Source organism: Juglans microcarpa x Juglans regia, chromosome 1D (genome assembly GCF_004785595.1).
Source record: "Juglans microcarpa x Juglans regia isolate MS1-56 chromosome 1D, Jm3101_v1.0, whole genome shotgun sequence".
In the NCBI taxonomy this organism is placed as follows: Eukaryota; Viridiplantae; Streptophyta; class Magnoliopsida; order Fagales; family Juglandaceae; genus Juglans; species Juglans microcarpa x Juglans regia.
This window is the reverse complement of record NC_054594.1, coordinates 22,614,576-22,639,888: the sequence shown is the minus strand read 5'-3', so window position 1 is coordinate 22,639,888 and position 25,313 is coordinate 22,614,576. Positions and strand designations below refer to the sequence as shown.

Below are 25,313 nucleotides of genomic sequence, written 5' to 3'. Positions count from 1 at the left end.
CACACACTTATTGCCTTTCCTCCTCAATAAGAGTTAGGCCTTCACATAGTTTGAAAATCTCTTCAGCACTACCTCTTCCCTCTACAGACATGGTGTCCGAGGGATTAGGCTCTAAGCTCACCAAGGAACCAGAGAGAAAATAACCTCACCCTATGAGGGAAGGACGTCACCCATATTCTAATTTTATACAATTAATCCTAATTTTCTTTTAATTATATTAGAGCTTAAATAAATAAAATCAGTTAACCCTCCAAGAATTTTTAAATATATAGGAAAAATAAGAGCCCCCACCCACCTACGACATTGGCTCTGTTGGCGTTACAGTACAAGAAGAAAGGTAGTAGCTGCTCATCTCTACACGAATGGAAAATCCCATATGCCATCGTCACAACCTCAATTTAGCATTTCCCCGCACAGACTCATAGAATCACAATTTCTCGTTCAAACCCGAGAATTCCCTCTACGCCCCCCTCTCGATCGGTCGACTCTCCGTCGTGATCCCTTTATCTCTCATCTCTCGAGGGGTTGCCTCTCTCCCTAGAGAACACAAAAATCTCGAATCAATCTCGAATCCTATTTCCAATTTCCTCTAGATTCCGCAGAGTTCGAATCCTTTAGAGAAAGAGAGATGTCGGAGATGGCCAACACAGATCCGGAGGGTCTCGATGGAGTGCGGATGAGTTGGAACGTCTGGCCTCGCACCAAGGTGGAGGCAAGCAAGTGCGTGATCCCACTCGCGGCCTCCTTCTCCCCGATCCGCCCGCACCCCGACATCATCACGCTCCCTTACGCGCCCCTCAGATGCAAGACCTGCTCCTCCGTCCTCAATCCCTTTTCGCGCGTGGATTTTGCCGCCAAGATCTGGATCTGCCCCTTCTGCTACCAGCGGAATCACTTCCCTCCTCATTACTCCATGATCTCTGAGACCAACCTCCCTGGCGAGCTCTATGCCCAGTACACCACCGTCCAATACTCCCTCTTTCAAAACCCCAACCCTAACCCTAATCTCACTCCTACCCTCCCGCCCGTGTTTTTGTTCATGCTTGATACGTGCATGATCGAGGAGGAGATGGGGTTCGTGAAATCGGCGCTAAAGCGCGCCATCGGGTTGTTGCCGGAGAACGCTCTGGTTGGGTTCGTTTCGTTTGGGACCCAGGTTCAGGTCCATGAATTGGGGTTCTCTGACATGTCCAAAGTTTACGTGTTTAGGGGGAACAAGGAGATTTCCAAGGAGCAGGTTTTGGAGCAATTGGGGCTCGGCATTTCGGCCAGGCGAACTGGTGGACCGGGGTACCAGAAGGGCTTGCCGAATGGGTTTCCTAATTCAGGTGTCACGAGGTTTTTATTACCCGCTGGGGATTGCGAGTACACTCTTAACGCGGTGGGTTTTTGGACCGTTTGGTGCGATTTGGTTATGTAGGGATGGTCTTTGATTTTGTTTTTTGAGTTCACCTGAGTTTTTTGTGCGTTTCAGCTGTTGGATGAACTGCAAACGGATCAATGGCCTGTTCCGCCTGGGAGTCGGGCATCGCGGTGCACAGGAGTGGCTTTAAGTGTTGCCACGGGATTGCTTGGAGCTTGTTCCACCGGCACTGGTGCTAGAATTATAGCTCTGGTTGGTGGTCCTTGCACGGAAGGGCCCGGCACGGTAAAGAGGAAAAAAAAAAAGAAGCTATTTTGGACTCCTGTTTATTTTGCTATCACTGCTTGTAACTTGTGTTTGATGTTATCTTAGACTTGAATTGATCTACAGTTTTTTGGCTCTTATAGTTTTTCGTCCTTACCTTATTCTGTCAAAGTTAGGTTGTTCATATATTTTTGTGTAGCACTAGGAATGCATCATATTATGAAACCAAGTCTTTGGTAGCTAGTGGTAACTGGTAAGGACCTGTACATTATTTTGCATATGGCTGAATTCAGCTGATATTATTAGGGTTTTATCTAGGTGATGCCTCACACCATGAGAATGGGACCAAATAGTTCAGGCAAAATAAATATGCGACTTTCTTGCTTGATTGCTAAGTCGTCAGATGAAGTGTTGTTTGTTGGGTCTCGCATTATAATTAATTGTGTTCTTATTTCCAGTCCCATTTTCAATTGTGTTGGTCGCATGTTGACTTTATTTTCTAAATCATATATTGACATATATTTTTCCAGATTTTCAGTGACCATTGATCTATTTATTGAAACCTAATACCATGCCAAACCTAGACCCATGCATTTATGTTTGGGTTTGTAATTTTCTGTTGCCTTTGTGTTTTTTCTCCACATGTCACCACAATCCACGCATCACCACAATCTGCACGAAATCACAATTCAAGTTCACTACCTCTGTGAATGGTGCATAGTCACCTATGCAGCATGATTAATATTAGGGAAAAAAGTTGGGGGTAAGAAGCTCCTTATTTCTCTTAAACTGATAAATTTCTAAGGCGTTATCTTCTGTTTAGTTCACAATGGTAAAGATATTGATTTGAATAAAGTCTTGCAGATTGTATCAAAAGATCTCTCAGATCCAGTACGATCACATAAAGATCTAGACAAGGATGCAGCACCTTATTTTAAGAAAGCAGTTAAATTCTATGAAAATCTCGCAAATCAGCTGGTCAGCCAGGGTCATGTTTTAGACCTTTTTGCTTCTGCACTTGATCAGGTCTGTGTCATTTGGATATTTGATTTCTGTTACAACTTATGAGAAGTTTTTATGTGTGCTTTCAAACAAATCAGTGATTGTTTATTTAGTTTTTGTCTTTTACAGTTTCTTTTTATTTTTTTCATTTAGTCAAGTAATCTAAAAAACCCTCCCTTTTTAAGTTCTTGTTATAAGGTCAAAATTTTGGTCCTTGCTCCTTTTCATTAGGGTAACGCTGTATTAATAGCTTGCATGTGGAATTATTGGTATTGTATGCAGAGTTAATTTTACAATCAAACTCACACAGGAAAGAGAGAAAGGGGGGGGGGGGGGGTTGGGGTTGGGGTTCCTGTTTAAACATTGTAATAGGCCTGTTCTGGCTTCAAAGAAGTCATTTTATGCTTCTAGGAAAAAAATATTTATTATTAATTTGAAATAATTGACGTCTTATGAAAACCTAATTCTAGTACTAATAAAAAAATGAAAGTCTAATGCTAGAGATTTTTATAGTTCATTTTTCAGGTGCAAAGACAAAAACCTAATGTTTGAAGTAAAACCTAATGCATTGTATGAGAATTCCATGTGTTCGTGTTGCCTTTGATTCTTTTGTTGGGTGTTATTGGGGTTTGTATGGCATATTTATGGCCTCTATCAAGAATGCTTATGGTGACAACCAACTAGTACATTAGAGTCATGAATATTTACTTGATAAATGACAATTTCTTTCTTTCGTTTTTTGCTTGATTGGCACCGAGAAGAAAGTCCCGACTAATTCCAGGAGTGCACAGGCCCTTGGCAAATTGACAATTTCTTTCTTTGATACATAAATCACAAATCACAATTTCCATGCACTGTAGATTGTACTTATGCTTTGACTCTTGGCATTTTAAATATATAGGTTGGGGTTGCAGAAATGAAAGTTGCAGTTGAAAAAACTGGCGGCCTTGTTGTTCTAGCTGAAAGTTTTGGTCATTCTGTGTTTAAAGATTCTTTCAAGCGTGTCTTTGAAGAAGGGGAGCAGTCTCTCGGCCTTTGTTTTAAGTGAGTTCATCATTGTGGAACACTTGAGGTTTCCTCTTCTTCTACAATGTCTTGTGGCCTAATTATTTTCTTAAATTTGTGCTTTGAATATCCTTTTATTTAAAAGTGAAATTGTTCCCGCATTTTTGAATTTCTGTTTTCTTGTAAATTGTTTCTTTCTCTAGTACCACTCGAGCCTAGTTACAAATACATTCCATACTGTTGATGTTGCAGCACCAGGAACATGGTCCTTCGAATTTTTTTTTATCAGTAAATAAGAGTTTTATTAAAAATACGCATAGCCAAGTACATGGGACATACAAGAGCAACACCTATGCATGAATGTCTAAAGATACAATATGGTTCTTTGATTTTGACTTCACTGGCTGTAGATGTAGTTGTTTTCTTGCATAGGCCTCTTGTACTTGGGCTTTGCCTTTTTCATTTTTAAAGTAAAATCTTTAATTACTTATTGGAAAAAAATGGAGCCATTTTCTGGCTTGGAACTAGTGGCTTTTTTTTTTTTTTTCTAATAGGAAACTGTTAAGATAACTAAACGAGGAAAAACTCAATTGGAAGAATGAAGCATCTCTTAAGGGAAAACTTAAAAAAGGAGTTGCAGAACATGAGAGAAGGTACTTCTATGCAACAGAGAAAGGAATGCAAAGAAAGCATTTGTGCCAAAGCTTGTAATTGTGCATTTAAAATAAAAAAAGAAGCTTCTCATCATTTGTTGCCTCATGGAGAAATGGCTATTAACTGCTAGAAAAGGAGCAAACTCTTTCGTTTTCTTATTTGAGGATACAAGTATCCTCTTTCTTTAAGAGCAGGAAGGTGTATGATCTATTAAGGAAAATGGTGCATTTTTTCTTGAATGCATGTGTATATCTTTAGTGCCTCCAGACAAGGGCTTCACACTGGGGATGAGTGGGAGAAGAAATAAATACTTTTGAGGCACATTTCTCTAGAAAGAAGGAGAATAATAAAGGAGGAGAATAATAAGAGGGAAGAAGGAGGAATGGAAGGGAAGATGAAGCGGGTTGGGGTGGGGGGGAAGAGGATTTTGCAAGTTCTAGCATTTGTGCTTTGCTCAATTGGTTCACTGTTGCAGACCCTTTTAAAATGTTTATTCTTTTACTTTGGCCTTATGCTGCTGTTTGCACCATTCATGGTCTATATTTTTGCTGTAATTAATTGTCAAGCTCATTTGTGATTACTTTGTTTCAGTGGTACACTTGAGATCAATTGTTCAAAGGACATCAAAATCCAGGGGATAGTTGGACCTTGCACATCATTGGAAAAGGTTGGACCATTTAGTACTAAAAGCCAGATTTTATTCAGAGGCCTCATATATGGGGTTTGTTTAAGATCCATTGAAATAAGACTGAACCAAACTTTTAAATGGTGGTCTTGGCACCGGTATCTTGCAGAAAGGACCTGCTGTTGCTGATACGGTCATTGGGGAAGGGGGTACAACAGCATGGAAAATGTGTGGTCTTGATAAAAGTACTTGCTTAACAGTGTTTTTTGATCTTTCCTCAAGTGATCGGTCAAATGCTCCGGGAGCTGTAAATCCAATGTTGTACTTGCAGTTTCTCACAAGGTACGTCTGTGGATTGCATCAATGTGGGACTACCATGTGTATGTTCATGTGTTTTCATGCACTTACAGGCCTTTTTTTTTCCCTTCATATGGAATATAATCGAATTTTGATGGTCTTATATGTAATTGCAGTTATCAAAACCCTGAAGGTCAATTAATGCTTCGAGTGACAACTATTAGTAGAGCATGGATAGATAGTGCAGTTAGCTCAGAGGTTTGCAACTTCAATTTCCGTGTCTTCTTTTTTATTATGTGAAGGTCATATGTCTGCTACTGTTCAAAAGATGACCTAACCCTTCATCCCCTTTTTACACTTGCATGTTTTATTTGTTTATTTTAAGTCCTTATTCTTCTAAAACTATAAATTTACGTGGGATTCAATGGGTTCAGTTTACTGGCTAAGATAACCACCAATGTCAATTTATGTGAGATTCACTGTGTCAAAATTGAATGCTGGGTATGTCTTTCAGTTAAATGATTGCTGGCACGCCTCCCCCCTTGTTCTGGTTGTTGTATTATAGTTTATTTAATTGTGGCTGGAGGATGCATTTTTTGATATCTCATGTGGACTCTGATAAAACAAACTAATTTTTGGGAACTCTTGAGGTCAATTCCACTGTTATTTGTCATTGTATTTGATATGGCTTGGGAAAATATTTGGTAAGGAAGATTGGTTGACGGTGGAGTTCCTTCTGGATATCTATTAGGCATGTGTATACAGATAAGCATGGTGTAAAGCTTGTAACAAAGTGTGTCTGTTGTTGCATAACTTTTTTTTTTTTTTTTTTCTTTTTGTCTCAAGTAGAGCATAACTTAAGCACTTATAAAAAAAAAAAAAAAAAAAAAAAGTAGAGCGTAACTTAAAAGAAAGTCTTGTAGTTGGAATGAAACTATGAACAAGCTTTATACCTGTTATGGCATTTTTGTTTTTGTCTTAATAGGGTGAGTTAAGGTTTTATTTGTGGCTGTGTTTGCCACTTTGGACACACCTCCTGTGCATGGGTGTGCACACACACTAGCACGTACACATGCATTTTGTACACGTGTGGACATGTATGTGCAATGTTATAATTACTTTTAACCGTTGTTTTAAATAAAATGGGAGGGAATGTGCATTGCCCTAGCCAGGATGAATGTTTCTAAAGCATGCGCATATTAGATGTGTTTGACATGTGTGTTCCATGGTGCCGCCATTTTGGTTGGAATTTTGAAGCCTTTAGTTTTCAATATCAATGTGGAAGCTTGAGCATAATGGATGCTTCTAAACACGGCTATGTCTTATTAGATTTCGGGTTGCACATTAAGTTTAGATTCATGGCTGTCATGTGCTTGGTATGAGCTAGTGACATATTGGGATTTTTTAGAAGAATAAGAAATTAATATGAAGTGAAAAGTATGTTAGGGGCTACTGTAAACATTTTATAGACTTGTATAATGGAGTAGGGTTCAATATCTCATCGTTTGTTTACAGATGATACTTCAATATTTTGTGAGGCAATTGAAGATCACCTCCGTTATTTGAGCTGCTTATAAGCCTTCTCTGGTTTAAAAGTGAATTTGGCTAAGTTGGAATTGCTTACAGTTAGTAGGGTTAAAAACATACTTAATGATGCAATTCAAGTATCTCAAATTATGTATAGAAAAGTTTGAAATATGAATTTATTGACCACCTTCAATAAGAATGTAATATGAATCTAAAATAGTTTCGATAGGCCTGCAATTCATGTATTTGACCTCAAATGTTCTCATTTATTTTATAAGTAAAATTTTCTCATTTTTTTTTTTTTTTTGCCTCGAATATTCTCGTCTATGAAAAAGATAAATACTCTCAAGTTATAAAGTCATGACAATGGTGGTGTTTTGTGCAGAGTCACAGTTTTTTTTTTTTTATAAGTAACAGTCACAAATTTAATACAAAATACTCATGGCTCTCTTATTTTTTTCCATTCAACTGAATAAAGTAAAGAACTCTTTTGTTTATCTTTCAACTTTTGTATTCTTCTTACAAAGCGCAAAGATGAAAAAGTCAATATATGATTAGATTTATCATATTTTGAGAAAAGAAAAAAAGGACTCTTTTATCTAACAACCCAAAAAAGAAACATAATTTTGGATAAGTTGGAATCGACTCAAATTGGTTAGAATCCGTTTGATGGGCTCTGATTGAATTGGTTCTGTGAACTATTAAAAAAATGCACTGAAATCACTATGTTTTCAAGAAAAAAAAGGACTCTCTTTCGAGCCATGTTCGAGGTTATTTATCCATTATTACTGTATAATTAAAGAATATGTTTGAAATCCATGAAGTGGATGTTAATGTTGACGATTATTGCCTTTATAGGAACTGGTACAAGGATTCGATCAGGAGACTGCTGCTGTTGTAATGGCAAGGTTGACTTCCTTGAAAATGGAGACGGAGGTATTTTACAGGATTTGTCATCAGCTGTTGATTTTTCATGTGTTCTTTTTGTAACAACCAAAGGAAAAGCTAAAGCTACATTTGAATATATACTTCCAAATAACTAGTCAATGTACTAATTGGAACCCATTAGAATCATTATAAACCACAAAGACTCCTCCCAAGCAATGAGATCCCCCCATTCACTGATCTCTTACAAAACTTGGGGTACAATGGATTAAATACGAGAGGGTTGTGAATGAGATCTCATATTGCATGGTAGAGAAAAGTTATTGCAGTATATAATGATTTCATGTGGTTTGTAACATTGACTAGTTATAAATATAGAAGTGGTTTGGGCTTTCCTTCGGTTGTTACACTTATTAGTCAAGTATATTTTGCTATCTGTTGTATGCCTAATTTTTTGCTGGTGTTTATTTCAAGGTTCGTATATTTCATTTGACACACAGTTCTATTCTTGTTGGAATAGATGATAGTGGGGAGTTTAATGAGAAAAGAGAGAACAACAGATATTTGAAACTTGATTTTTCATTGTAGAATAATGCTGCATCCAAGCATTTAGTTCATAGGAGTTATAATGATCTAATTCCATTTTAATCAATTCATTTTCTTATTAGCTTTTACAAGATGTTGGGCCTGAAGTTTTTGGGTAAAAAAACTCATTAGGATTTCTAAATTCTTGTCTCTTAAAGTATCGCTCCTGATGATGGATTTTGTTTTAATCAGGAAGGGTTTGAGGCTACACGGTGGTTGGATCGGTCTCTTATTCGTCTTTGTTCTAAATTCGGTGACTACCGGAAGGATGATCCAGCATCTTTTACATTAAATCCTTCCTTTTCATTGTTCCCCCAGTTTATGTTTAATCTGCGACGATCACAATTTGTACAGGTTCTATCTCTCTCTCTCTCTCTTGATACACATGCATGCGCGCGCGCGCACACACACATGTATATTGTTCTGAGTGATCTCCCTGATATGGTAATTGATGTGTACATTTGCATCTAACATACTTTTTGGGGTTTTGGTGGGGATGTGGCAGGTTTTTAACAACAGTCCAGATGAGACTGCCTATTTCCGCATGTTGTTAAACCGGGAAAATATCACAAATGCTGCTGTTATGATTCAACCGTCTTTGATATCATATTCATTCAATTCGCTGCCTGCTCCAGCATTGTTGGATGTGGCTTCCATCGCAGCTGATCGTATTCTCTTGCTGGATTCCTATTTCAGTGTTGTAATTTTCCATGGAATGCAAATAGCTCAGTGGCGTAATGCAGGATACCATAACCAGCCAGAACATCGGGTATCTATGCATAATTTGTCTAGGAACTGTTGCAATTTTAGAAGTTGGCTTGGAATTTATTGTCATAAGTATATGTTCTGCAGATATTTGTGTTACCGAGCTTCTTAAAATGTTCTGAGCATTTCTTTTGGATTGTTTGATCAAATCCATTATGGAAGTCTTTACCAGTTGTAAGCTTAATTTCCTTCTTTGCGAGGGTGGGATTAGCATGGGTGATGCCTAGAAAGTTTACTTCCTAGCAAATTGGAGGGGCCTACATGGCAATCCACAAATTGCAGCAATATGGAAGGTTGCCTGATTTGCCTTTTGTGGTGCCTTTGGAGGGAAAGGATCAATAGACAATAGATGAGCTTTGAGTCTTTTTCTTTAATACTTTATTTCAATGGTCAATTGCAATAGATTTTAATGGACTAATTGTCCATAATATTCTTGTATTGGTTGTCGATAATGCTTAGGCTGTCTCTTATATATATATATATATATATGTATGTATGTATGTATGTATATCCTGTGTACGTGGGCTATGCCTATTGTTCTCCTTAATAAAATCATTATTACTTATAAAAAAGTTGTAAGCTTAATTTCAGCAATTACTTACCTGCATTTGTGAAATAAGCTGTCTCCATCTAACTGAATATTTGTATATATGTGCGTTTATCTTTCAGGCATTTGCACTGCTATTGCAAGCTCCTAATGATGATGTCCAGATGATCATTCGGGAACGTTTCCCTGTCCCTAGATTGGTGGTATGTGATCAGCATGGCTCCCAGGTTAGTACATTTATTCAAATCTCAGTTTTTTGAAGTTCCCCTGTTACTTTGTAATTCTTATCCAGAATGAATTCCATCTAACAATCGCTGATGCTCAACATTCCTAAATCGTCTCTAGTCAATGAATGTTACTAGAAGCTAGATTTGCAATTGTTTACATGATTGAAAACTGATTCTGTAGTCTGTAGAAGCTAGATATGCAATTTTTTTTTTTACTTATCAAAAACATTTATTCTCTTCATAACATCAATATGTGTAATAGAATGAATTTAGCTAGAGGATGTTTTCATAGGGGATATAAAATGCTGCAACTGCCTTTGTACCTTTGGTATTAAAAAGGGCCACGGCAAGGTTTCATGTCTCGACCCCAATATAACAAATGTAGCTAGAGGAGCTTCTCACAGGGAGATGAAATGCTGGAATTGTCCTTTTACTTGGCCATGAAAAAGGGCCAAGGCAAGGCTTCATGTCTTGCACTTGCATAGTGACAAATCTTTGAATGTAATGGTGAATTATGTTGCATTTGGTTTGATCAAATTACAATTTAAATGGAAATGATAGCTAACCATTGACTTCTGCCACTCTCTTCCTGAAAAGCAGGTGATTTCATTGCAGTTAATTCTGCTCCACAGTAGATTTAGGAACTCATTATTACATGTAACATATGTTGGGTCCCTGGTTATTCAGTTGACGATTAACTTTTATCTTCTACAATTTTAATAACGAAGATCTTTACCTTATTTTTTCCATGATATTACAATTTGGGATAGTTGAGGTTTTTTTTTTTTTTTTTTTTGGGGGGGGGGGGGGGGTGGGGGTGTTAATTACTGGTCTATCTCGAATATTCAGTTCTAGTAATTGCTCTATTGTCGTAACTTTGTTTATGCCTACTTTCTGGCACATTTGACGTTACCCTTTTAAAGGAGTCTCATGCTGTTTATGCCTTTTGGCTTGGCCAAGTAAAGCTTCTATCCTTGGCCTCTGTTTTACATTCTACATTGTAGTTGTTTTGTCCTCTAATTACACTCAACAAATTGAACCTTGATTTAGTAATTGTAATTGAGGAATCAAATGATCTATAATATGCACGTTATGTTGGGGCTTGAATCTTGTCCATCTGTTAATAAGATTTAGTTGACTAAGATGAAATACTCCCTCCTAGCCATAATTTGTGAGTTCTATCTTGGGGTACCCAACAAATACACGGGGCTTTTAAACAATGAGTATTTATACATTTAACTTCTTATATTGTCCCTAAACTCGAACCTTATTCCTACATGACCTGATTGATTCAATCAGGCACACGCTATATGTTTTCATTTATGCTCTTCTGGTGGATGCTTGTCAAAACAAGACTCTGACATTGGTTTTGGCAGTACAAGAAAGCCCCTTCAGACTTGACAAACATGCAGAAACAATTGCTCTCATGCCCTTTCTCAATTCATACCAATAATAATGCATTGTTTTTTTCATTCCTCTTTCTTCTAAAATAAATTCCTTTTTTTGAACTTCAAACTCAAAAAAAAAAAAAAAAAGGAAGCTAATTTGGGGCCTGTTCTTTTCACTACGCAAGTCTTCCATCTTCCACGACTTAAACTGTCTCTTGCAATGTCCATGGGACTTTCATCATGAAATTAATTACAGTTATGAGTGTAAGCATACATACTGTTCATATCATTCAACTCATTTTCTAGATGCACTCACTGTTGTTACCTGGACCATTTTGCTTTACTATGGGGTACATGTGCGCTAAAAAAAACCAGTAATTTTAGCATATCACTTGAAGTAGCCTGGTCTTGGCTTAGGTGGTAAAGGGGATTGAGGTTGGGGTAGGACTAGGTCTTATGTTCAGATCTCGCAGAAAGTAAATATCAGTTTCTGATGTATGCATATAACTACAATCTTCAAATCCACGGCATGTCCAATACGCTCAACTGGTCTTGTTGATGGCTGATCTTGGTCCCCAAAATTTTTCATGTGTTAGTTGAAGCAGTGTGGTTGATATGATGCCTTAGCTTTTGTCTTATGTGAAGCATGATATGGTTTGTTATCCCATGATGAACAGGCTAGATTCTTATTGGCAAAATTGAATCCATCAGCCACATACAATAATGCTCATGAGATGGCTGCTGGGTCAGATGTGATCTTCACAGATGATGTGAGCCTTCAAGTCTTCTTCGAGCATCTTCAAAGGCTGGCTGTGCAATCTTGACAGCAGAAAAAAAGGGTTGAGAGTTGTACACTTGCTCTATGGGTTTTGTTTTGAGGAGATTCCCATTCCTATATCCTTCTGTTCATTCGGTTTTTCCCCTTTCTTTCCATTGTTTTTTTAAAGATGAGAGATCAGACCCCGGATTATTTGAAAAATAAAGAAATCATGTGTTATTCTTTGGGGGGGTTTATGGGGGAGGTGCTGCTTCCTTGGAAGAATAAGGGAAGGGAGGCTGATGTCGGTTGAGTTTTGAGTTATAGGGAAAGAAAGGTATGATGGTAGTGTAATTTAGGGGCTTTCAATAGCGGAGCCAATGAGGAAGATATATTGTCTAAAGATTTTATTTTCCATCTTCACCTTTTTGTATTAAACCAAGATCAGAGAAAGTATGCCATGTGTATCTGAATTTTTTAAGTTATATACTTAGAGATGCGATTGATGCTCTTAGTTTGGAAAGTTTGGAAACTCTGGTCACTTTTTGTTCATTTTCATCTCTCTCTCTGCAGCAGCACCTTAACGGATTGTGGCAACTCAATAATTTTATCTTCTCTTTGTATGCTTTGGAGGGGGACTTAATTGACACATTAATATCTGATGTGGGGATTTGTAAGTGATTCCGTGTTGTCAATTAGAGACTTGGCCTTGCTTGTTTTTGCAAATGAGATGAGATAAGATGAAAGTTGAATAAAATATTATTGGAATATATTTTTTTAATATTATTTTTGTTTTAAAATTTGAAAATGTTGAATTTTTTATTTTATTTTGTGTGAGAATTTGAAACAATTATAATGAATAGATGAGATGAGTTGAGAATGATTGTGAAAACAAACGAGACCTGAGTTATTTTTTTCTTATAGAGCTGCAATCCTAGCAGCAGAACCCTTTTTCAAAACCATCGTGTTCCCTGTAATGGTATCTTCCTTGGCATCATTTTGAGTAAAATCGTGTCCGCGGAGGTTGGAATAATGACTTCTTTACGAGACATTTTGATGTCTCTTGGGATTCCAGTTCACTACCATTTTAATGGAGTTGAGCATCTATTTTTACCCGATCCAAAAACATTAAAAAAAAAAAAAAAAAAAGAAGTCTCGTATAGTAAATATGATTTGATATCTTATTTAAATAAATATAATATTGTTGAGCTTTATAAATATATACATATAATTAGTAGTTATATATTAATATGTGCGATTTATAATATGTTTAATACATATAAATGGTGATGCCATCGAAAGTCATTCTATCTCTTTAGACACATTAAATTCAAGTTGTACAAACTTACAGATATAATATTTTATATTAATATTACCTGAGTAACATCTAAAAGCCATTTTTTTGCATCCCCAAACTTTTGGTCTGTATTATGAAAGTTGGAGAAAATTCTACAACAAACTGCAAGTCTTAAATCATAGGATGAAGTAGTACTCCAATAATAAATGTTTTGATTTGCTCGGTAGATTGTATTGACCTATGTACTCTTAAATCGATCATTTTATAAATTTATTCTGACCTTTCAAGTTTGATCAAATAGTCTCAGCTTGGTCCTGTTTGGATTCTGAGATAAGATGAGATGTGTTAAAATGTTTTATGAATAGTAGTGAAATTTATAAGTTAAAATTTATGAATGGTAATAAATAGTAATGAAATGAAGATCATTTTAACTTATCTCCCAATCCAAACCGGCTCTTAAACTTGTTAGAAGATCATTTATATGAGCCATGTCCTTCCATAGACAGCATATGCGTCCTGTATTACGAAATTTAAAAAAAAAAATCAAAAATTCATTTGAAAAACTAATAGGTGTGTGGGAAAAAACATTTAAAAAAAAAGGCAAAAAAAAAAAAATCAGCTTCTCTTTCATATTTTATTTTCCATTTACTAAATTTTTTTATTGTTGCATTATTTTTGTTTTTTGAATTAATCAATTGAATTATTCTATTCTCAAGCTAATATATAGAGTATACTATTCACATTATTTAAATAATTAGATTTGATTTATGAGATTTAATTTTTAAATCAAATTATGTTAGGATAAAGAGTTGGCGAACCACGTGACATCAGTCACCAATCCCCCTCGCGCCAAAACTTCAAAACCGAAGGCCCCCTTCTCTCTCTACGTGAGAAGTTGAGAACTGACAAGTGAGCTCCGGGGACAATGTTCGTCAACGATTCACAGGAACCGGACCTCGATCTCGAAGAAGAAGCAGAATCCTACTTTGATCCATCACAATCATGCCCCCAAGGCCATCGATCTACACTTATCCTCCGAACCCAGCAGGGCGGCTCCATCTGCCTCCTCTGCTTCTCCAACCTTGTTTCCAACCCTCTCTCTCCTACTCTCCATGTCTCCTATGCCCTCTCCCAGCTCTCTCATGCCCTCTCTCAGCCCCAATTTCTCCACTCCATTCGCTCCTTCCACTCTCACCTCTTCGTCTCCCCTCTCGTCAAAGCTCTCTCCTCCTTCGACGACGAGCCCATTGCCCGACAGGTCATTGATCTCATCGTCAATATCTGTGATTCAGATGATGGATCGGTATGCTGTGAGTTTGTGGCCCGGGTTTCGGATTCTCTCGCTTCCGGCGCGTTGGCGTGGAGTCGGCGCCAGGTTTTTATGGTAATGCGATCTCTCTCTCTCTCTCTCTCTCTCTTTTTTGCCTAATTGTTAGGTTTCTGTCTTTATTTTGGTTTTGATTAGAAGTTATTGTGATAGTGGATGATATTTTTCCTGCTTGTCTGTCTTGTCGCTGGGAGATTGAAAGAAAAAGAAAAGATAAGCGAATTTGCAATTAATAAATAATAACCGTTGCAAAGACCGCCGTGTCCGGTGAACATCATTTTTATTTGACATTAGCGACAGCCTTGGTCTTATATGGCGTTACCGAACCCAGTTGTTTTGGGACACGCTTACCTCTTACGGTTAAGCTGTGATCGGACTCAGCCTGCACGAGCTTGATAACACATTAAATATCGGTCGATCTTGTGATAGTGGCTCAAAGATGTATCTACCTTTGTTTTTGTTCTATGCAGAACCAGACTCGGTGACTGAGATTGGAAGTTAGTCTGCATGTTTGAACCGATGTGGTTGCATTTGGATTTTCCTTCTCCGAGCCATTTCATTTTTGTTAAAATTGAAGCGCATTTTGATTTTGGTTTTCTTTGCTCACTTCTTAGCGAGTGGGATAAAAATAGTTCAAAGAAGTAGGTTCCTTAGACATTTGCAAAATAAATTTAAGTCATTATTTGATGGCTTATAGTAAAAAATTGGGCGAAATTTCATAGTTGTATTTATAGTTATAACTCAGTCAAATCAAACAGAGAGGGATTTACCTTCCATCAGGTGGCAGCATATAAAACTAGATAATGATCATAATAGTGATGATTCAAGGAATGAGATCGGGTTGGCCAAAATGATCACCTAAAAAGTTCTTCTCGTATCTTTTGGATTAGTAAGTTCTCCGCCCCACGCAAACTCCCAGTGGACTTTCCAAAAGTTTGAGTTAGCCTGAGATAGCTGGTAGCCGGCCTTTACTACTGAAGTTAGCCTATGTAATCGAGGAATCTGAGTCACCAGCCTACATGGGGTTGATTTCGAATTCACTGCTGTAAGGCAAACAGTGTATAGCCTACAGGTTAGATGACCTGAAATCTTAGTTCCATACTGGGGTCTCCCAAATAAATACATTTTAAACGACCTCATCCTTCAATCAGTTATTCTTTTGTACAGACACCTGCTCATTTGATTGATTTATTTTCCTTTCACCATTATAAAATATTTTGCATGATGTACTGGAAACAAAGTAGACAGAAATTAAACAAAATTGACACATCAACCAGACCATGAGGGTCTTTGCATTTAATGGAAGGGTTAAAACATCTGACTGACCTTCATTTTTGAATTCTTAAGTGCAGCTTCATTGCTTAGGGGTTCTCTTAAACTGTCAGACAAATAACCTCTATGCACACATCAAGGACAAATATAGCCTTGTGTCCAACCTTGTTGTGGGTCTTCAATTGCCCAGGTAACAAGCAAAGTAACCTGGGTTTGTTTTTCGTCTCTACACATATCTGTCACATTATACTGCATCACCAAAAAATTAATGGTATTATTTTTATGTCCTCAATTCCTTTGACCCAGTGAGGAGATCCGAGGAGAGATCATGTTTGTTCTGTACAAAGTATCTATTCTCCAGTATACATCAGAGGATGGTGATGGATCTGATGTTTTATTGGCCTTTGGTCCTAGGATCTTGCATCTGGTAGTGGATGCCCTCATGAAGACCCAGATTGATGATGTCCGCTTGAATTGCCTAGGTTTGTCATCCAGTCATTTATTTCTCATTCCTTGGAAAGTCAAGTATGGTGTCTAGTCATTTCCTTTGGGAAGTCTAGTTGGAGATGCCAGACGATGTGACCAACATCTTGGTCAGATGCCAAAAGCATTTTCCCTTCTAGGCTCCACTTTTTAATCTTTTAATCCGTATGTACAAATGAATTTCCAAAACAATTTGAGAAGGAACCACACAAACTAAGGGCTTGTTTGGACACTAGGATATTCTAGAAAATCCTCATAATTTATTTCCCAAACATCACTCAAACACAAAACACTTTTCAATTTCAAATCTTTAACTTTTTCATGTAATCATTACCTATTTATTATCCAAACATGAAACACAATACAACTTTCTCAAACTTTCAAACAAAACATAAAAAAAAAGTACAACTTTTTTAAATTTCAAAACAAAAAAAATATTAAAAAACTATATTCAAACTATTTTTTAACTTTATAATATTTTATTCAACTTTTTCTCTCTCATTTTCCAAAATTCAATAAAACATCTTAACTCAAATTATTTTACTACTATTCACAGAATTCTGAGATATTCTAAGTGTCCAAATGAGCCCTAAATCATCATTTACAGAACACCTTAGCACACATACCGAGATATTGTCTGGGGAGGTAAAGCCCCTTGTTATTAACATCAATATTTAAAGCAGTTATGAAGCAATTTGAGTCGACTGACTCATGAGCAAGTATTGAGGTTCATCACTGAGATCACTTAATTGAGATCACAATAAGGGAGTAATTCTAAAAATGTTCCTTTTATAATACCAAAAGATATTGTACTAGCTCTAAAAAACTATTGTGAATTAGAAACCTATTGTCTGTATCATGGACTTAACTAACTTCAAATAATGTATGGCTATATGTAGCAGGGATCATGGTACTGGGCATAACAAATGACTACCCATTTGACTGAATTTGCCAATTTTTTTTTTCATTTTCTTTTTAAAATTTCGATTTTTTTCAGAAGTAAAGTTAGTATAGATGTATTTTTATATTTTCAATAAATTTCAAAAATTGGAAAAAGAAAATGAAAAAAAAAAATCAAAATTAACTGACTTTACTTCTGAAAAAATGTTATGAATTGTTATGCTAACTAGCATTTTTCATGTAGCTGTCACTCTGACACAGCATGGAAAACTCATTCATCTAGATCACATGATCATTGTTGAGTCATCGTCTTCATCATCATCTTCATCAGTATCGCTTTCCTTTTCTATCAACTAACAATTTTCAATTATACTTGCCTAGCACTTTTGATGGTGTTGACTCAGAGAGGGTTTTTTGCTAGTGTGAATGCAAATGACACAAGCAGCATGAATTTGTATGAAGCAGATAGCTTCATTCAAGCAGCCGAAGATAAGAGAGATGGGCCTCGTTTGAATATCAGTTTTGCTGAGGCCATCAAAGGCCCATTGCTTTCATCAGACAGCCAAGTCCAACTGAGCACATTAGATTTACTATTTCATTATATGTCTTGTGATGGTGCTTCAGGAAAGCAGATCCAAGTCCTGGTCGAAGAAAATGTTGCAGATTATGTGTTTGAAGTACTTCGATTGTCAGGTGAACAAACTTGCTCAGTGTAATTAATCGAAGAAAAAAGGTACACTCTGCATTAGTCAACATGAACATTAGAGTAGCCTCTGGAATCAGAACCTATGATGTAAGGTCCACAATCCTTTCGAATAAATTCAATGGAGTCCATTCTAGTTTGCCTCAATTCTTGTCATCATAAAGTTATTCTTGGAAAGTTTGATATAGATTGTGTTATTTGCTGAAGGTCTTGCAGATAAAGGCCTTGTGCATGTAGGCCTTAACACCACTATATGCATTAAGTGTTCATATATCTTTTTTGAACTTTGAAAAATAAAGTTTTTGTATTGCAAACTCTAGTTTTGTGCTAATGAATTTTGTCTATTGGTGAACAGAATGCAAGGATCAGGTTGTTAGCTCTTGCATTCGGGTACTTGATCTTTTATCAACAGCTGAGCAAGCCTTCAAACAAAGGCTAGCCATTGGGTTTGGAACTCTGATTTCAGTAGTACGTTACGTATCTGAAGTTCCCTTTCATCCTGCCCAAAGTCAGACACTAAAGCTCATATGGAATTATATTTCTGATTGCCCCGGGATGCTATCCACTTCTCAAATAGAGGAGTTAGTTCTTATTCTCACAAGGATGCTTAAAATGCATACTGAGGCGGAGATGGGCATGCTTCCTGAGGCATTTATAACAGTTTGCTCAGTCTTTGTAGCTCTTCTGAAGTATTCATCTTCTCATGGGACTTTAAATCTGGCAACATCGGTTCAAGAAGCATCAAAACATGCCATTTTAGCCTGTCTAGATCTCTCCGAAAAACATCCTGGACAAATTTTGCATTCGTTGTACCTACTTAAAGAGACATATCTTTATGGTAATGGAGAAAACTTCAATGAATCCATTAACATTGAACTACGAAGTTATGTGGTGGAAGTATGCATAAAACAATTATTACCTTGGATTGTAACAGCCATCAATGAACTGAAGGAGGAAGTTGTCCTTGGGGTATTGGAAACTTTTCATTCATTACTGCTTCAGGATTGTGATATCCAAGCCATGAGACTTGCAAAGACCTTGGTTTCATCATCTTGGTTTTGTTTCTCGTTTGGATGTCTAGGCTTATATCCTACAGAAAAAATGAAATGCAGAGTATATCTGATGCTTAGTTCACTTGTGGATGTTCTTTTGGGAAATGGCTCTGGGCAACCCATTAGAGATGCTGCTCTATATCTGCCAGCTGATCCTGTGGATTTGTTGTTTTTACTTGGGCAAAAGAGCTCTCATAATTTGGAATTGTCTTCTTGTCAATCTGCCATTTTGCTGGTATTATACACCAGCTCTTTGTATGATGAAAGGTAATTGACTCATCATTCTTCATCTCCCTCCTATTATTCTGTTGGTAGTATGCATGTCACGTTCCGTTCCTTACATCTTTAGTATCTTCTCAAGACTTGCAGATGAGAAGTTGGTTTTAGCTTCTTTGGATCAGTATCTCCTAGTCAATGGTAGAGATTTACAATATGGGGCTGCTGATTCCCTTGCAGTGATGCGACTAGTGAACCTTTATGCTCTTTTTAGGGGTCTTGCCAAAATGAACTACCAAATCCCCTACAGTTCAAAAGCAGAGAGCATACTTTTTCAGCTGATGACTGAAAATGAATGGGATTTGTCTTCTGCAGGAATTCACTCGGTGTCATTAAAATGGTTATTTCAACAAGAGAAAATCAGCAAGCTATTGTCTTATCAGATTCTCAAATTCAGCAGAAGCACTAGTTCAAATGGGACTGACATCATAGTCCAGGGAAGAAATGATCGAGTTTTAAGCAAAGAAGCAATTGCGAAGTTAGTAGCAGCAGGAGATAACTATGGAGCAACAATTTTTGTATGCTTGTTGACAGATCTTGCCAAGGATATTGGCCAAGAGCATGACATAATCTCAGTGGTTACTCTCATGGAAACTATTATTACCATCTTTCCAGCTGCTTCAAACCAATTATGTTTGTGTGGCATAGGGAAGGTGATCTACACTCTTTGTTATGACACAAGCCACACATTTTCCCCACAGATATTGAAGGCCATCTCAGTTTTGATTTTTAAGATTTTAAGGTTGGTGCAGCCTGAAATTCTTTCTAGTGATGAAAATTGGCTCGCAGTGACTATGAAGGTGATTTGTTCAACTTTAGCCTACTCTAATTTGCTTGATGTTGTAGGAATTTAATCGAACAGTTTATTTTCTTTTGTAGTTGATGGAGAATTTAGACACCTCGGAGGCTGCAGATAGGTGGAATCAGGAAAGTCTTGTTGTAATTGGGGTTCTTTCCCTGGTTTTGCACCACTCCACCAATGAAGTACTGTTAGAAGCTTCAAAAGCTATTCTTTTTAATACTTCTCTTGTATCTACAATCAACAGCATAATCGACGCTGCCCACTTAAAGGGGCCTGCTTTGGTCGACCATGATGAGGGGACCGGCATTGGAGAAAGTTTGATATTTGTGCTTTTACTAAATTATTTCTCTTTAAGAAGGTCAGTGCCTCTCATTAAAAACTAGTATGATCTCAAGTTGTTGGCGCTGACTTTTCTTTTGTTGCTTCAGTTTGCCTGCTGTCCTACCTGAGTTTGTGGATTGGAAAAATTTCTTTGATCTACCAAATAGGATGCAGCCGTTGTCCTTCATTGGAATTCATTGTCATGACCTATGCAGACTCATGCATTTTGGGTCCTCTCTGGTGAAGCTTGTTGCTTCCTACAGTCTGTTACAGTTGCTAACCAGATTATCGGACCAGAGAGATAAAAATCACTTTGAACTGAAATGCACCGTGGGGTATCTTATGTCTGTAATTGATATATTAGAAGGCTTGATTTTTTACAGCGATCTCAGAGTGGCTATGAACTGTGGCCTCTGTCTATCCATAATTTTGGGGTGGGAAATGCTGGACATGCAAAAGACAACGTTGATTGAAAAGAACAGTTGGTGTAGGTTGATTGTAGAAGAGCTAGCAATGTCTTTGGCGGCTCCTTGTTTAGCGACAAAATCTTTCATTAATCATCACAAGCCTGCAATTCATGTAGCTGTGGCACTTCTAAAACTCCAGAAGGTTCCTGGGTGGATGAGATCTGTGTTCAATGATACATGCATATCTTGCATAATTGAAAACCTTTCAGCGACTAATGTGAATACGGAAATGGTGTTTTTGTTTCGAGAGCTATTAAATTCCGAGTATCTGAAGACTGCACATATTGCTAACCTGAATCGGGTGCTCCAGGTGACAATTCCCTGTTCTATATTATCATGTTTTTTTCTATTTCTTTGCTGTCTTTGCATGCACAACAATGGTTTCATTATATCATCATTTCGTGCGTTTTCGTGCGTTTTAATGCCATTATTTTCTCACCGGTATCCATTTTTAACTTCATTGTAAGGCTTGTAACCAAAGGCAGTGTAATAAGACAAAAGATAACAAACAAGTATTAAATTCCCCATTTATGGTTTGCCACTGCAGGCTTGCAGACAACATTTGTATGCTGACATTGCTCAAGATGATGAATCAGATGAGCATGTGAAGAAGACGGCTACCACCCCAAACGATGTGGAAGAAGTTTGTGAGTTTCTCATTTACTTGATGTCATCCGAGTCATCTCCAGATATGGATTCTAGGGGATCACATATTGGGATTGGGAATAAGCAACTGTTAGAAGAGATAGAGTTGTTTTCTAGGACCTTGACAGTGGAAAGATGACAGCTAATGGAATCAATCCATTTAGTGGCAATACCACCCGTTGTGTAACTAAGGTAGTAGTTGTCTTTATCAAAGTAAATAACAAAAAACATAACATATTGTCCGTATGGACAGAGATACACACTAATAACGACATACAAAGTTGAAAAGTGGATATTCGATACACATAAACGAATATAGTCAATATACATATATATGTGTGTGTGTACATACATCAACACATACACATCCATATATACACATACGCTTGTATATGATGGAACATTTGAAGAAAAAAAATGATACATAGAACATTTGAAATGACGTCATAATTTAGTAGGTAAGGAGCACTGCTTCATATGATCCCGGAAAATGCTTAGAACGCTAAAAAAAAAAAAAAAAAAAAAAAAACCACCTGATGAATACACTTTTGGATGCCAATTATCTGTGCATATAGCACTGTCCTATGATCCTTGATGTTTTCATTAGAATCCACTTTATGGTGCAGAATCCTCTGTGGCACATGGTATTTATTAGGTTAGTACTAATACATTTATTACGTCTTGATAGGCCCCTTTTAAAATTTACGTTCGGATAGTAAAGTATTATTAGATATTTTATAAATAACAGTGAAAAAATAATAATAGAATATTAAATAATAATGAATAGTAATTAAATAATAGTGAATAATAAGTGAAAAATAATAAATAAGAGTGACGTATTATGAGAATACTTTAAATATTCTCGATATCCAAAATGGTAAAAAAGAAAAAATATTTTTAAATGACTCGACTCCGACTTTTCCTTCTCTGACTCCAAATTTACATTTAATTTCAACTCTAATATACATATGTTATAAAAAGAAATATATATTTTATATATTAATCATATATATTTTATATAACTATATCTTATTTAGTTAGTTAAATTCAATAATATATTAATATAAATGTTAGAGAACTTAGCGGAATATCTCAAGTACAGCTTATTGAGTTGTTCTACAAGTTTATCCTGTCTGAACAAATAATCCAAAAAGCCTCAAGCGTCTCCTCTTGATGGTGAAGTATACTACGTAGAATGAAATAGAGTAATACTCAACAAATCTACAGCCTAAATACTTTGGAAAGAGAGAACAAAAAGAGAGAGATTTGGTATTTTTTTTTTTGGAATAATCTGATAACTATTTGAGGGGGCTATATATAGCCCTCCCTGTGCATTTCATATAGGTTAGCCTTAAAAGCCAACTTTTAAACCAATAAAGTGGTCGTTTGCCACTTTAACTCTTAAGCATATAACGCATGACATTTGTTACATGCCATTACAGCACAGGAGAAGGGGTTTGCCCATGTGGGTGCCCCTCCAACTTACATCTCTCATTTGCACACAGTCGGCAGAACCCCAGGCCTATATCTCTCTAATGTTCTCAATCTTATTCATACAAGCAAATAGATTGTGTAACCACCAAGCACACCTGCAAAAAGAAAGGTGAGAGCACTATACCAAATCTCTTCCAGAGAAGACCAGAATAGCAACATCCCTAAAGTGTCTTGTCATGTCCTAGACTCATTCGATTGCATCAGATCAAACATTTTTGAACCCTCTTGAGTTAAAAGAAACACAGAACAATGCTTAACTACCTTCAAATCATTTTAATGTGTTCACAACCTTAGTTGTTACTAATGTGTAGCGTCTCGACGTTGGCAAACGCTATCGAATATATGATGTTGAATAGTCTTCCCTTGCCCTCATGTCATTCAACTTTGGTCGAAGCGCTTTCTCAGCAATGTCTCTTTAAACCATATCAATCATGGTCATAGACAACATGCCAAAGTAGCAGACGCCACAACCTACATCTTATGACATAGTCAAAGGTAAATAAAGGATACTTGATAAAATATGAGACTCACACAGTAACAAAGAAGGGAACCATTTACTCATTTGGTCGAATAAGCACATATATTATAAAATACATGCTACAGTGGATTTCTCTTCCTCAAAGAGCATATGTCTATATTAAAACCGTACAGATATTAGTCTAGCCGCTCCTTAAGCGTCTAACACGAATTCCTCCATTTGCTCACCTCCAAGGGGTCAAAGAGGACCTCGCATCTGGCTAACCACAATCTACATGAATTGTGAGGTTACCCATGCATGGTCCTTTCAATACAATAGATCTCATCTTAGCTCTCACTAAGACAACATATATTTGTGTCAACCAACTTATCCCATTGGACAAGTACCTAGGGACACAATATCTCATCTCCACTCGCTACTCAAGTGCTAAAGGCGATATTTCGTGTGAGTGAGTCGATCTAAGCATATTGAAATAACTTGTGTGTGTATCAGGAAAATAATACGATAAAAATAAGAACTTAATAAAATCATATTGCATTAATATCCCAAAAGAAAGTTTACATCTCAATGTCAACTGAAACACAAATTCCATTCATATTCTACGAAATCCTAGATTCCTAACATGAGCCACAAAAATATTTCTTGCTATAAGCTTTGTCAGGGGATCAGCAACCATGCGACTCATAGAAAGGTGTTTTAGGATCACTTCCTTTTGCGCTATCATATCTTTGATGTAGTGGTATCTGATATCTATGTATTTAGTTCTTCCATAATACTTTGAGTTCTTAGCATATGCAAGAATTGTCATGCTATCACAGAATATTGTCACCGGATCTGAAGTATCTGTGCCAATGTCTAAATGCTTGAGGAACCTTCGTAACCAGACACTTCTTGAACTGCTGCTGAAGAAGCTATGTATTCTGCCTCCATAGTAGATAAGGCTATACAAGGTTGTTTCTTACTGCTCCATGTAATGACATCATTGTTGAGTCGAAAGACATACCTAGTGGTTGATTTGTGCTCATCTAGGTCACTTCCCCAATCAGCATCATTGTAACTTCTCAGCTACAAATCAAAACCTTGATAGCATAACACATAGTCCGCAGTTCTCTTGAGATATATCAGAATTCTCTAAACTGTTTTTCAGTGAGCTAGTCTGGGATTAGATTGAAATCTACTCACCAACCCAACTGCATAGCATATGCCTGGCTGAGTATACATCATTGCGTATATCAGGTTGCCCACATCATTAGTATGAGGGACACAAGCCATATTTTCCATTTCTCTTTGAGTCTTAGGACACAAATATTTGGACAAGCTCTTGCTTCTAGCAATAGGGGTGTCAATGGGTTTACATTCACTCATTTGGAAGCGCTCGAGAAATTTCTTGATGTAAGTCTATTGAGACAAATACAAAAGTTTCTTTGATTGATCTGTATAGATTTTAACTCCCAAAATGAATTATGTCTCAACCATATCCTTCATCTCAAAATTGAAGGATAACCAGTCTTTTGTGGCGACTATCAACTTTTGTCATTTCCAGCTAGTAGTATGTCATTAACATATAATGACAATATAATGACACTCTTTTTGGACCTTTTGACATAGACATAATGGTCCTCCGTGATCATCGTAAACTCATTTGAGAGAATGGCTTGATGAAATTTGAGATATCATTGTCTAGATGATTGTTTTAGGCCATATATAGATCGTTTGAGCTTGCACATTTTGCGCTCTTGACCTTTGGTCACAAAGCACGTGGGTTGATCCATATAGATCTCTTCATCTAGTTCTCCATTGAGAAATGTTGTCTTAACGTCCATCTGATAGAGTTCCAAATCCATATACGCTACTATGGCTAGAATCAGGCGAATTGAGACAAACCTCATCCGTGGTGAAAAAGTT

The 25,313-nt window shown here is 36.9% G+C and overlaps 2 protein-coding genes across 4 annotated transcripts; both read left to right on the top strand.

The window, feature by feature from the left end:
• The first annotated feature begins 287 nt into the window (after positions 1–287).
• LOC121250874 (protein transport protein SEC23-like) lies at positions 288–12,414 on the top strand. Its single transcript, XM_041150111.1, has 12 exons — positions 288–1,381; positions 1,475–1,648; positions 2,492–2,653; positions 3,531–3,673; positions 4,880–4,955; positions 5,083–5,255; positions 5,387–5,468; positions 7,596–7,673; positions 8,400–8,561; positions 8,713–8,976; positions 9,642–9,746; positions 11,812–12,414. The coding sequence occupies exons 1-12, from the start codon at positions 629–631 to the stop codon at positions 11,956–11,958; spliced, it is 2,319 nt and encodes a 772-aa protein (XP_041006045.1). The 5' UTR covers positions 288–628; the 3' UTR covers positions 11,959–12,414.
• A 1,627-nt stretch (positions 12,415–14,041) lies between these two features.
• On the top strand, positions 14,042–21,731 carry LOC121242883 (protein PUTATIVE RECOMBINATION INITIATION DEFECT 1). 3 transcript variants are annotated; one of them, XM_041140886.1, is made up of 9 exons: positions 14,042–14,572; positions 15,868–15,977; positions 16,094–16,269; positions 17,552–17,863; positions 18,229–19,192; positions 19,287–20,001; positions 20,081–20,361; positions 20,432–21,101; positions 21,339–21,731. In XM_041140886.1, the coding sequence occupies exons 1-9, from the start codon at positions 14,114–14,116 to the stop codon at positions 21,573–21,575; spliced, it is 3,924 nt and encodes a 1,307-aa protein (XP_040996820.1). In that variant the 5' UTR covers positions 14,042–14,113; the 3' UTR covers positions 21,576–21,731. The 3 variants fall into 3 exon arrangements, with proteins under 3 accessions (XP_040996820.1, XP_040996827.1, XP_040996835.1); XM_041140893.1 differs by having other exon boundaries at positions 14,442–14,572; positions 15,863–15,977; XM_041140901.1 differs by lacking the exons at positions 15,868–15,977; positions 16,094–16,269 and having other exon boundaries at positions 14,442–14,572.
• The last annotated feature ends 3,582 nt before the right edge of the window (positions 21,732–25,313 follow it).

What these genes read in the sequence shown, in the direction of transcription:
- LOC121250874 (XM_041150111.1), top strand. Translation starts at nt 629, where the DNA reads ATGTCGGAGATGGCCAACACAGATCCGGAGGGTCTCGATGGAGTGCGG. An exon ending in TCTCTCGGCCTTTGTTTTAA is followed by an intron (nt 3,674 to 4,879) that starts GTGAGTTCATCA and finishes ACTTTGTTTCAG; the next exon opens with TGGTACACTTGAGATCAATT. An exon ending in GACGATCACAATTTGTACAG is followed by an intron (nt 8,562 to 8,712) that starts GTTCTATCTCTC and finishes GGGATGTGGCAG; the next exon opens with GTTTTTAACAACAGTCCAGA.
- LOC121242883 (XM_041140886.1), top strand. Translation starts at nt 14,114, where the DNA reads ATGTTCGTCAACGATTCACAGGAACCGGACCTCGATCTCGAAGAAGAA. An exon ending in TGTCCGCTTGAATTGCCTAG is followed by an intron (nt 16,270 to 17,551) that starts GTTTGTCATCCA and finishes ATACTTGCCTAG; the next exon opens with CACTTTTGATGGTGTTGACT. An exon ending in GGCTCGCAGTGACTATGAAG is followed by an intron (nt 20,002 to 20,080) that starts GTGATTTGTTCA and finishes TTTCTTTTGTAG; the next exon opens with TTGATGGAGAATTTAGACAC.